The sequence below is a fragment of the Grampus griseus genome, assembly GCF_964374135.1.
Source record: "Grampus griseus genome assembly, chromosome: 16".
Lineage (NCBI taxonomy): Eukaryota > Metazoa > Chordata > Mammalia > Artiodactyla > Delphinidae > Grampus > Grampus griseus.
In genome coordinates, this window is record NC_139010.1 from 40,875,579 (window position 1) to 40,888,558 (window position 12,980).

Sequence of the window (12,980 nt, forward strand, 5' to 3'; positions counted from 1 at the left end):
GTGCTTTGGGAATTTGTTCCAGGTTAGAAAATGTGTTGACTATTTCAAGGCACTAAAGGAACTTACATATCTGAATAAACTCAGATTGCTTATTATTCTCCTCAGTATTTGCAGGTAAATAAGAAAAAACCCTAGTAAATTAGCAACTTCCACAAAATTGCCAATAGTACATGTTGACAACCAAACTTCAAAACTCTTGTCACTCAGACAAATATTAAGTAACTACGATTTACATTTTAGTTTGTAAAAATAAAACTTCCTAATCTTGTCCCCCAGAAAGAAAAGCAATAAAATACAAACATTAACCATAAAACCAAGGGTAAGGAGGAACGTTAAATACTGGTGTTTAATGTTAGTGTCTTCACACAGAAAACTCCTAATTCTAAATAGGACTTTGTTTCAGAAGATAAAACTAAGGCAAAAGAGTAGAAGTGAAAGGGTTGCAGACTTTGATTCAAAAGGCATGACCTTTCTAACAATGAGAGCTATCAATTGATCATTTTAAGAAGAAATTCCCTGGTACTAGGGCAATTAGGAAGTTGGGAAACCATCTTTTCAGGGGCTGTAAAATACAATCGTCTCATGGTGAAAGAGTCCTTCCAATTCTAAGATTCCAGGATTATTTACATTATTATTACCTTTCCCACTCTGGAAAATCTTCAAGACTCTGTCTCGTAAATGTCACCAACCCAGTAGGTTCTACAAAAGCAATAAAAGAGAAACACACCCAAAATAAGTATTGAGTTTGAAAAGATTATATATATTCAGTAAAAGAATGGGTCTAACACTGGCTGTAAAGCTAATCAGGAAAAACCAAGCCTGGTGCTGGAATACAACAGAAGATTGATTTAAAATAATATTATCCTTACAATAGGAATTCTTTCTACAAAATAGTAAATAAGCCCTCCCTAAGACACAAAACTATACAGAAAACAGCACGACAGTAGGATTTGCATGCTGGTACTTTTTGGTTAAGTTTTCCAAACTGAACATACTTTTAAAAAATCCTTGGTGGGGGGCTTCCCTGGTGGCGCAGTGGTTGAGAGTCCACCTGCTGATGCAGGGGACACGGGTTCGTGCCCCGGTCCGGTAAGATCTCACATGCCGCGGAGCGGCTAGGCCCGTGAGCCATGGCCACTGAGCCTGCGCATCTGGAGCCTGTGCTCCACAACGGGAGAGGCCACAACAGTGAGAGGCCCGCGTATCGCCAAAAAAAAAAAAAAAAAAAAAAAAATCCTTGGGGGAAAAAAGGATGCACAATGGATATAGCTTATACAACAAAGACAAACTAACTTTTAATTTGTAAACTCCTCAAAAAAAAAAAGCCTTAACCCTACACCTAAAGACTGGTAAATGTATACACATTTATGTGTTTTATAATAAAATAATATGTCTAAGATTAAAAAAGAAAATTGCTGGCATGTCCTTTGAGGTTGACACAGCTAAACCCAGGGCTTAGATGATACGCAAGTGCTCTATTTAAAGGCACCTTTGCCAGAAGGAGGAATTATTGTATTCTAAGAGGTTAGAGAAGAATGATGACATAGTTTTCAAGGAGCAATAGATATGAGAGGATCAAAATGCAGTAAATTTTAGAGGATCAGATCCTTTTTTGTTAGATTTACTTTTTTTTTTTTAAATAGTGGCAAAAGCAAAAAATAAATCATCTGGCCAAAAGAAATTTGTTTGATTCAAATCAAAGAACAAACTAAAAAGGCCAGGCCATTTCTGTTTTCTTCTGTTTTAAAAAAAAAAATGCTCTTAAGCAGAGAGAACTATGTCAGGAGCTATTAGTGATAATGGTGGTAGAGTCCCAGTGAAAGCTTGGCAATCATTTCATTCCTTCGGATGATTCCACATTTCTCTGCTCTCAGTCACAAGCAGCAACAATCCAAAAATCATATGGAGTAGTTACAGTAGAAAACAGAATTTTGTTAACGTGAGTTACAAAATATTCTTTAGATGTCTAACTTTCTTTAAGACAAATGGATAGCATAGTTAAAATTCACAAGTCAAATAATTCAAACACTAGAGAAGCAATTCTATTAATAGGAAACTAATGTCTGTGTCATCATTCAATAATTTAGCAGAAAAGTAAGAACATTAAATGTCTCTCATATATACTAGGAGAGACCAAGAGAAATTAAAAAATGAAAATTTCTAGCAAAGCAAGAGAAAAGGATGAAGAACATGGCTCTTTAGATATAATTAGTAACAAAAAAAAAAAAACCCTTGAGAACATGCCTACTACCTTTCTTCCATAGAAAGGCACCTTTCACACCAGAATAGGTTATTTTGGTTAATCAAATATTTCCTTTAATAAAATCACAATATATACTGCATATGAGTCATCACTTTTTTGTTTTAAGATCATCCAAAATTTTTTTTAATCTTTTATTTTTTTTAATTTTTTCACCACACCGTACAGCATGTGGGATCTTAGTTCCCTGACTAGGGATTGAACCCACACCCCCTGCATTGGAAGTGCAGAGTCTTAACCACTGGACCGCCAGGGAAGTTCCAAGCCATCACTTTTTAAATATTCCATTTATAAGATAGTTTTATCTAAAATTATATTGAAAATAATTCAGAAAGCTCTTTAAAATCTTTCAGTCTCAAGAGCCTCACTACAAATATAAAATATATACTGACATCCTTGAAAAGGTGGTCCTGATGAAATTATATTTTATCAATTCTAAAAAGCATATTTTTCACATATTAAGTTTCTGAAACTAGGACATATCTCACATAGTCAAAGGTATCTAGCCATTGCTATTGGTCTGCATTAAAGCTGAATTTTTCCAGAGAAGATATGCATCTGCTTCTACCATCATCTGGGGCCACCACCAACCTGAAATCAGTCTGAATTAAATCTTCCGTTGCAGGCTTCTGTGGATCACACTGGTAATATGACTTCAGACCTCAGACTTGCGGCTCGTGGTTCAAATTCTCAGGGAAGATTTTTTGGGCGCCCTCTCTACCTAGGTTGACACTTGCAGTTTCTTTGTTGTCCCCTTTCTGCATGGCCAAGTTAATTTCTCACTTATTCTTAGACTAAGGGTACAGACCTCTGGTATACCAGCTTTGTAAGAGATATCTCCTACAACTCCCCATCCTGAGTGTTTTTTCCTTTGTAGTGATACCTAACATAATGAAACTTCTTACCATATATCATGTCCTAGAGTTGATGAAATATGGTACTTTAAATAGGTTTCTATAGTTTCTATTCAGTAGACTCTAGAACATTCTATAGAAAGTAATTATTAAATTGAAAACCTCTTTTATTCTATTTAGTATTTCCTCCTTAAGCCTGTAGCTTTATATCCTAAAAACCTATAGTATGTCTTACTATATTTCTACAAAGAACCAAATTACCATGTACAGTGAAAAAGTCAGAAAATAAAACGTCTAATTACAATTTATTTTTTCAGCCTAATTCCCAATACTTATGATGATTTAGGGACTTCCCTGGTGGTCCAGTGGTTAAGACTCCGTGCTCCCAATGCAGGGGCCCAGTGTTCGATGCTGGTCAGGGAACTAGATCCCGCATGCTGCAACTAAAGATCCTGCATGCCACAACTAAAGATCTCACATGCCACAACCAAAGATCCTGCATGCCATAACCAAAGATCCCACGTGCTGCAACTAAAGACCCAGAGCAGCCAAATAAATAAATAAATATTTTAAAAAAATAGTATGATGAAAAAAAAAATAAATAAATAAAAAATATGTATGATGATTTATAAATTTCTAGTTGAAAAAACAAAATTTTAGCTTCTTCTCTCAAAGTGTTTAAAATCCTAAAATTTGGAAAGGCAAGCTGGCTTTTAGAGCAGACATGCAGGATTTGACTTCAGGGACACAAAAGTAAACCCTGAATTACTTAGAAACAGTAATGGAATTCATTCTATTTAGATTTAGAATAGCAAAATATATACTCATCTTTCTAACAAATTAGTACAAATTCTAATTAGGTTTCATGTCTCATAAGCCCCAGTGAGCATTCTCTTTCCTTACTATTTCATTCAGTACAGAGCACAAAACAAAAAATGATAAGCTAAGAAATAACTCCCTGCATGCTGCAACAAAGATCCACGTGCCACAACTAAGACCTGACGCAGCCAAATAAACAAAAACAAACAAAAAAAAACAAAACAGGAAAAAAAAATAACCCTCTATCAAAAGAAGCCTATGAATTTTCCCCTTAAATTATCAAAATCCTGATTATTGATTTCTTTCCCCCAAATTTGTACAATGTCCAATAGCAATACATTCAAAAGGAAAAGAATGCCAAGTACACTAGGATGTGAGATTACTTACTAAGGGAAGGATATGAGAAAAATGACCTTAAAATAATTCAGTGATGTATTTTAAGACAATCCCACAACTTGGACAACCAGAACTGAAAAGAACTCATTTCACTTGACCTGTTCTACTTAGCAAAAGCAAACTTTTGAGGTGTTCTGGCTTCCTTTATAATTACTTTGCAGGAAAGGCTACCCATGATAATAGCTAACATTTATTAAGCATGTAACTTCTGATTTAGTATTTACAACTACCCAATGAGGTAAGTTATTATTATTCTTTTATTTTACAGATGAAGAAACTGAGGCTTAGAGATGTTAAGAAACTTGTCTGTGGGTCTGTGATCACCCAGCTCCTAGGATAAGGGTGGCAACACCCATCTAATATTAGCTGGTCACTACCAGCATTGGCTAGACATTTACCACTACTGCCTCAGGTGCTATGATTAGCCTCTGGGAAAAGAAGATGGCTGGCTGAGGTCCAACAGAGGAAGAAAGACATGTAAACTCTAAGTACAAACACTGTTTTATAAGAACTCTACAAAGGGCTGAAGGAGGCACAAAAGAGAGGGATGGGTAGGAAGGCAATGAATTGGTTAACCTCTGCAAATAAACTAATTGTAATAGTCAATGTTTCTTTAAATAAAGAATATCTAAAATGTATCTCCCAGTCAATATACTTTCTTTTGAAAGTATTAATTTACTATTTTTATTCATGAACATCCACTAGCGTATGTTACGCTAGTCTAATTTCAGAGTATATAAAACCCATACACATTCATAGCACACATTTACATATACACAAAACAAATGCATAAAATCTAGATATTGAATTATTATTGTTTTAATGTGGTTTGGGGAGGAAAGTGTACTTTAAACACAAAATGTTTTTGACCTGTCTGAACTGTCCCCCTCAGTGACAAAAATTATGGTAAGAATGAAAGGAATGTACTTTTCTCTGTGACTCTTCTAAAGTAGCAGAAGAGTGTTTTAAGCTTCTCTGGTTTCCTTGATGAACGTCCTTCAAACAACCTGAAAGAGATGGAAAATAAAAGAGGGTAAGGATGATTCTAAATGCCTTAATGATTCATAGAAAACTAAATCTATACTGCTACCAAGTAATAAAAGAAGTAATTCTTCCAGAAGGCAATTCTGTAACGACAGAAAACTGGGAAACTGTTTGGATTCAAACAGAATCTGAAGAGGACTGAGACCAACTAGAACCAGGCTTCTTCAAAGTTGTCCATGTCAGATGGCACTCTCTAACAACCACGTTCCTCCAGTCTATCTTTCTGTGGGGCACCATCTGGTCCCCCAAAGTCAATTAGGCCAGTGAGTTAATGCTTGATCATGGCAAATACTATATATAATTCATAATATTACCAGGTAGTTAAATGATTGAACGAAAATGGTATCTGAAAAAAAATCCACATGACTGTTTGGGGGTGGGGTGCAGCTAGGATAACAACAAGCAGGTATGACAAGATATTGGCGAACTGACCAATCCTTGGTGATTAAACACATATACCCTTCGTATGGTGACCAAAACAATGCCTACCCTAGGTCATCCAGTTTCCAGCAACCTGGACTTGCACTACTTAATTTAGTTTTCTTTGAAATGACATGGCATTGTTATTGGTAACACATAATGCAATTTATCCTGAGGAAAGAAAAGTAAGGCTTTGAAAGCATATGACCTCAGTAAGTAGTTCACCAAAAGATTTCTAACACAAAAGCATGCTTTCAGGCACAAGATCTAGCTTTACAAAGGTATTTAAAAATTGCAAAGAAATTCTATGGCTATAAACGATGAAGTATTAGTCATCTGCTTCTAGTCATATACTCTTGCTCTAAAACCAGAAACCCTTCAAGTAAAAGTCCACTTTAATAAGTGCCGAAATGGGTAAAATTTTTCATGATTAGAAAAACAAGCTTATGTAACTATGCAGAGAGGGAAAAGTTAATTCTATGAGAAAATCCTATTGAGCAAATGAAATGAATTAGGAAAAGGGAAGGAAATGTAGATTTCAAATGATCCTGTTTCCAATGATCTGAAATTCTTTATTCAGGGTCAATTTCTGAGAAAACAATTTACATGAATACTTATTTCCTGAAAAGAACGCTAAATGTCAGAAAGCATTTTAACGAAATCTGAAATCTAATTAATGTTTAAAAGTAGTTTGAGTGCCTGTGTGAAAATTTTTTCTCATCTAAAAGACTGTATTTTCTAAAATGTTTATAACAAATACTCTTAAAATCCAGCTGCCTGCTGAAAGAAAATCTTTGCAAACACAGGTTTCAGTTCAGTTTCTTCTGCAAAATGTCAGCCAGAATAGAGCTTGTTTAAATCAAAATGACAGTCAAAATGAAGAAGCCACTTGGCAGTTTAATTAAACATCCTGTATCAAATAAATATGATTTACCGAATGAATACCTTGGGATCCATTGCAAAATCCCTTTCTAGGTTTACTACTTAGTAGAGGGAATCAGGATAAATACAAAGGCAGCTATCACCTTTTTTTTAGAGATGAACTGATGTACTTACTATACAACTCAATTAAGGGGAAAAAGTTCCTCTTCATAGAGCTGTTGCATAATGCGTGAAAATGGCTATTGCCCTTAAGAAATAATTCCCCCAAATGTAAAAAGCATCCCTAGCTTCAGCATGTGATCATTTATTTATAAAATCACATAAAAGTTAACATATTTAATAACCATGATGGCAAATTATTAACCTTAGGAGACTCTTGGGACTGCATATTTATTACCTTAGCAATATGGACTTTCCTGGAAAGATTGTATGTCTGTTATTATCACCCACTACAAATGAGCACTACTGTTTATTTTACAGGTCCAAATCTTATAGGTACAAATCAAGCAGAATCTCAATGCATTCTCTTTCTTCATTGCTCCAAGTCTAATTTCAAATCACTATGCAACCAAATACGCTTTCCATCTTCCTGATGGAGAAGTGTGTGTGGGGTGGCGTCTGGGACACAACAGGGAGGTAGAAAATAAGGCAAGATGAAGCAGGTTTAAAATCTTTGCATCAATTCTCAGATTTCGCTTTGTAAAATTTTAAAGTACCACGAATAGCCACCTAAATAAAATGAGTTATTCTGGTATGGAAGCAAGTGAAAATAACATAAAAACACAGGCAATCTGCATGAGAGAAAGCCACAAGAGTGATGTACTATCTGAAGGACAGTGTTTGGGGTGGCGGCGGGGGGAGGGGTGGTGGTGATGGGGAGATAGACAAAGGGACTGAGGACAGAGCTGAGAAAGGAAGAGACAGAAAGATGGGACTGACAAGACAGAGAGAAGAGAAAGAGACAGAAGTTGGGTTGAAGACAGAAGAGGGTATGAGAGACAGAAACTCGCAGAGAAAGACACGCAGAGAGACAAACAGAAAAAGACAGAGACTCAGAGAGAATGAGACCTTCTCATAATAATCAAGCACCATCCCAGTTTTTTTTTTTTAACTCCTCAACACCATTTTTTGTTGTTGTTGTTAATTTGGATTTTCAAGTCCTGGGGGTTTTTTTGGTTTTTTTTTGCTGTGCTGCACGTGATGTGGGATCTGTTTCAAGACCATGGATCAAACCCGCACCCCCTGCAGTAGAAGCATGGAGTCTTAACCACTGGACTGCCAGGGAAATCCCTGGATCCCTGGGTATGTATACTTGAAGGCATATTTTGAGTCAGCAGGCGTGCATGTAAACATGCACATAAACTAGGCCATAATAACCCCTCCACACGTAGGGAAGACATTTTAGCATTTAACCAAATGATAATTACAGATTATTAAAGAAAATAAACAGAAAAAGCCAGTTAGGCAACCTTACTCTTGTTCTAAACAAAACTTTTATTTTCAAGGGAATAAGTCAATCAAGGGTCAGCTACTTATTAACTGGTGTTTTTCTTTCCATACATATAAAGAGAAACATAGTTTAATAAAATCTTTCCCTGAATGGAATATTGATAACATTACTAGAATTGGATTCTAGACACACACACACACTCCCATGTGATTTCAAGTTAAGGATTAATCCTATTAGTATACAGTAAATCAAACCTAAAGCACTATAACCTCCACTTTAAAGTGGAAGCAAATGATAATCCGGAACCCAGCCAGAAAGTCATTCTTGGCTTTTCTGTGAAGCACTGTGCCATATGGCCCTGACAGCATTTTCAATCCACGGAAGAGACAGATGTAAAAGCCTCCTGGGCTGACCACTGCTGCAACCCACAATTAATCTCTGACCATCAGTTTCTAAGCAATCTCAGAAGCATCGATGCTAATCACATTGGAAGCCTTTGTAAGAATGTTTAGGCCCTGAAAGGCAAGCAGGGGAAAAGGTCAGGGGAATTTAACATAACTAAGCAGGGCTGGAAGAACACAAGGATAAATAAAAAAGGGAAGACCTATTCAATTTATTGACATCAGCTTGCCACCACAAACTCTTACTATTTTTCTTATTCAATCAACTGGCTAGCCTTTGGAGACTAAATACACTCACACACACACACAACTCCTAACTGGCAGAAACTATAATCATAAACAGCAATTATGCAAAAAAGAAAACATGACAACAACAAAATGCTCCATAATCTGCTTACCAAATGGCTCATCAAATTAGGTAGTTGATCTTTCATAAGCCACACGAAAAAGGGGAATTACTGGTTGTTTTTCATTTCTGGAGTGCACGCAGAGCATTTTGCTCTTGAGAGGAAGTGAGACATAACAAAACAGCAATGAGTTTGAACAGAAGACAGTGTTCAAGTCCCACTTCTGCTACAAGTCATTTACTCTCACTGAACCTATTAGTATAGAAGCTTCCCAACTAGAAACTTCCAGAGATAGAAAATCAAAGTGAGCTGCCAATAGACAGCATCAATGATCGCGAATAGTTGCGGTTGTTGGCTGTTTTCGGCTTATGAAAACACATTCATCTCACTGAGAGACAAGTGCAGACATCCTGACTGTTGAGGATTCCCTAAAACAACTGTGGAAACTACCACAGGTTTCACCTGCCTTAATTAATTTTCAGTGTTCTGGTGACCAAAAGAACATCCATCAGCCAGGAAGACAAGAGCATGCCTGGTTTCAAACCTTCAACAGACCTACCTACTTAAACTCTTACTTGGTAAAAATGCTACCAGGATACTGCAAGCTTAAATCCCTCATGGTCATTCTGGACTGGAAATAATTCTTACAGATCAAGAATTATTTCTAGGGATAATTCTAATTTCTGACTACCTATGATGTAAAAAACTATTAATCTGATTCATTCAAAAAGAGGCTATAGGGCTTCCCTGGTGGCGCAGGGGTTAAGAATCCGCCTGCCAACACAGCAGACATGGGTTCGAACCCTGGTCCAGGAAGATCCCACATGCCACGGAACAACTAAGCCCGCGCTCCACAACTACTGAGCCTGTGCTCTAGAGCCCGTAAGCCACAACTACTGAGCCCACGTGCCACAACTACTGAAGCCCGTGTGCCTAGAGCCCATGCTGTGCAACAAGAGAAGCCACCACAATGAGAAGCCTGCTCACCGCAACAAAGAATAGCCCCTGCTTGCCCCAGAGAACCAGAGAAAAAGCCTGCGCAAAGCAACGAAGACCCAACACAGCCAAAAACAGATAAATAAACAAAATTATTTATTTTTTTTTTTAAAGAGTCCACTGATATGATGCACCGAAAAGGACACAACATCAGTTCTCTGCTATTTCTGTCAAAAATTCAGTGACCTCACTCCATTTGTGAAAAAAATGTCAGTCAAACCCGACTGAAGAACATACTACAAAATAACTGAGGAGTAGTCTTCAAAAGTGTCAAAGTCATGAAAGAAAAGGAAAAATGAAATAACAGGGTAGAGGAGACTTAGAAAACTACAGTAGCCCCCCTTACCTGTAGGAAATCCAAGACTCCCCAGTGGCTGCCTGAAACCTTGGACAATATGGAACCCTATGTATACTATGTTTTTCCCTACAGATATATACCTAATGATAAAGTTTAATTTATAAATTAGGCACAGTAAGGCATTAACAACAATAACTATAATAAAGTAGAACAATTATACTAATATACTGTAATAAAAGTTATGTGAATGTGGTCTTTAGCTTTCAAAATATCCTATTGTACATATTTAATGCCTTTTCCTCTTAACTAAGCACTTATCACACACATTGGCCATAACTTGTGCAGTTTGAGGTGTAACAGCAAAACTACCATAAATTTCTTTTTCCTTCTTCTTAATTCCATGGACAGAAGCACTTTACAGCTTTTCTTTGTCATATCCCAACTGCCATCATCACTACTCCTCTGCTTGGGGTCCATTATTAAGTAAAACAAGGGTTACTTGAACACAAGCACTGCGATGCCTCAATAGCTGATCTGATAACCAAGTCAGGCTACTAAGTGACTAACAGGTGGGATACGCTGGACAAAGGGATGATTCATGTCCTGGATGGGAAGGAGTGGGACGGTACAAGATTCTATCATGCTACTCAGAATGGTGTGCAATTTAAAACTTACGAATTGTTTGGAATTTTCCATTTAATATTTTCAGACTGTGGTTGACTGTAGGTAACTGAAACCATGGAAAGCGAGCCACAGATAAGAAGGGACTACTGTAGGGACTTCCCTGGTGGTGTAGTGGATAAGATTCCACGCTCCCAGTGCAATGGGCCCAAGTTCAATCCCTGGTCAGGGAACTAGATCCCACATGCATGCCACAACTAAGGAGCCCATATGCCACAACTTAGGAGACCATGTGCTGCAACTAAGGAGCCCGCCTGCTGCAACTAACACCCCACACAACCAAATAAATAAATAAATATAAAAATTTTTAAAAATAAATTAAATAAATGGTCTTTTAAAAAAAAAGAGGGGACTACTGTAAACACAGTGTGGGATACTGGGAGGATTCTGGATCAGAAAAATACAGTACAAAAACTTTTGGAGGGCTTCCCTGGTGGCACAGTGGTTGAGGGTCCGCCTGCCGATGCAGGGGACATGGGTTTGTGCCCCGGTCCAGGAAGATCCCACATGCCGCGGATCGGCTAGGCCCGTGAGCCATGGCCGCTGAGCCTGCGCGTCCGGAGCCTGTGCTCCGCAACGGGAGAGGCCACAACAGTGAGAGGCCTGCCTACCGCAAAAAAACAAAACAAAACAAAAAACCCAAAAAACTCTTGGAATTCAAATAAGGTCTGTAGTTCAGTTAACAGTATTATACCAATGTTGATTTCCTGGTTTTGATAACTTTACTATGGTTACAAAGTACGGTTACATAGTAATATTAACATAAGGGGAAATTAAGGAGAGTTGTATTCGAGATCTCTCAGTACTATTTCTGCAACTTTTTTACACATCTAAAATTCATTAGAAATAAAGTTTTTAACGAGACAACATTAAAAAGGTAAACTAAAATAAGTGGCATTACCACACCAATCAACTTTGAACACAAAAACAGAACAGCAAACAGAACTTTGTCAACTTTGAGCAAAGTCATGTGACTTTGCTCCATCACTACATCTCCTTCTCTGTACCCTGTCCACACTGCCCCACCCCTCAGAGGCAGGAGATGGGGATTAGAGGGAGGTAATGGAGGAGGACATTACACACAGTCTACTGGGAAAGAGGAGCATATACTGGAACAATTTTCTGAAGGCCTGCTCCTGACATTAGGGGGGAAAAACCTCACATTTTACTCACAGATCCCATAAAGATAATTCTCAGGTGAAAAACAGAGATGGGGGTGGAGGGGGGGGTTGGAGGGAGGAAAAAAACAATAATCATTTGCCAAGAAGATTTTACAATGTTTTTGTGTAAATGATGGAGAAAGTAATAATGTGGGAAAATGGTTAAAATCTAAAACTTTATCAACCTTCACAACACATTACTTTAATCAAATAAGTTAAACATTATTTTGTCTTCCTTTTAAAAAATATTAGATTAATAAATTAATCATGTCTATAAAAAGTCAAAGTCAACTTTCACTTTTGCTTTTTGTCTTAAGAACTGTATTTTCAAGTCTCATAAGACAGTCAGTCTCATGACTCTAAACTCACACTTTACAGAAAGGAGTACTCGTACTCACTCCAGCTTTAACATTATTTCAGCATACAAAGAATATAATGTACAACAAATGTTCTGTGACTAAATAATCACACGGAACAGGCATAAGGAATTCAGGGCACTTAGAGGAGGAGGACAACCTGACAGAGTGGAAAGAACATGTGCCTTGGAGTAAGACAGACCTGAGACTAAACTTTAGCTCTGTGACTTACTGGCTCCTGGACCCAAAGCAAGTTTTGTTAACCATGAACTTTAATTATCTTGCCTGCAAAATAGCAAAAATATCACTTAACTCACTGTATTGTAAAGATTAAATTAGATAATTGTACATAAAATGTTTGGCAAATCACTCAATGCCAACCCTCCATTTTAATGTTAAAAAGGGGTTCACTGAAAACATACCGATTGAAGTTAATATCTGGATAACTAGAATACTCCGATTTCATCTTAGCATTGCGCCGTGGAAATGTGCAGAAGAAAGCATTAGCTAAAAGACTAGCAATCTGTTCCTGTGACATTGTGATGGAATGATTCATCTTCTGTTTCAGGAGCGGTATTGGCTGATAGAGGAAACACAAATACAGACAAGAAGAGCA

General features: G+C 37.3%; 1 protein-coding gene across 2 annotated transcripts in view; it reads right to left on the minus strand.

The window, feature by feature from the left end:
- The window catches only part of PARG (poly(ADP-ribose) glycohydrolase), a 113,173-nt gene that overhangs the window by 42,399 nt on the left and 57,794 nt on the right, over positions 1-12,980 (minus strand). For both annotated transcript variants that reach the window (XM_082674048.1, XM_082674049.1), the window contains exons 9-11: positions 12,787-12,944; positions 5,257-5,336; positions 639-699 (exon numbers count right to left, since the gene is read on the minus strand). In XM_082674048.1, the coding sequence (XP_082530174.1) occupies positions 639-699; positions 5,257-5,336; positions 12,787-12,944 (299 nt within the window). The remainder of the gene's footprint in view (positions 1-638; positions 700-5,256; positions 5,337-12,786; positions 12,945-12,980) is intronic.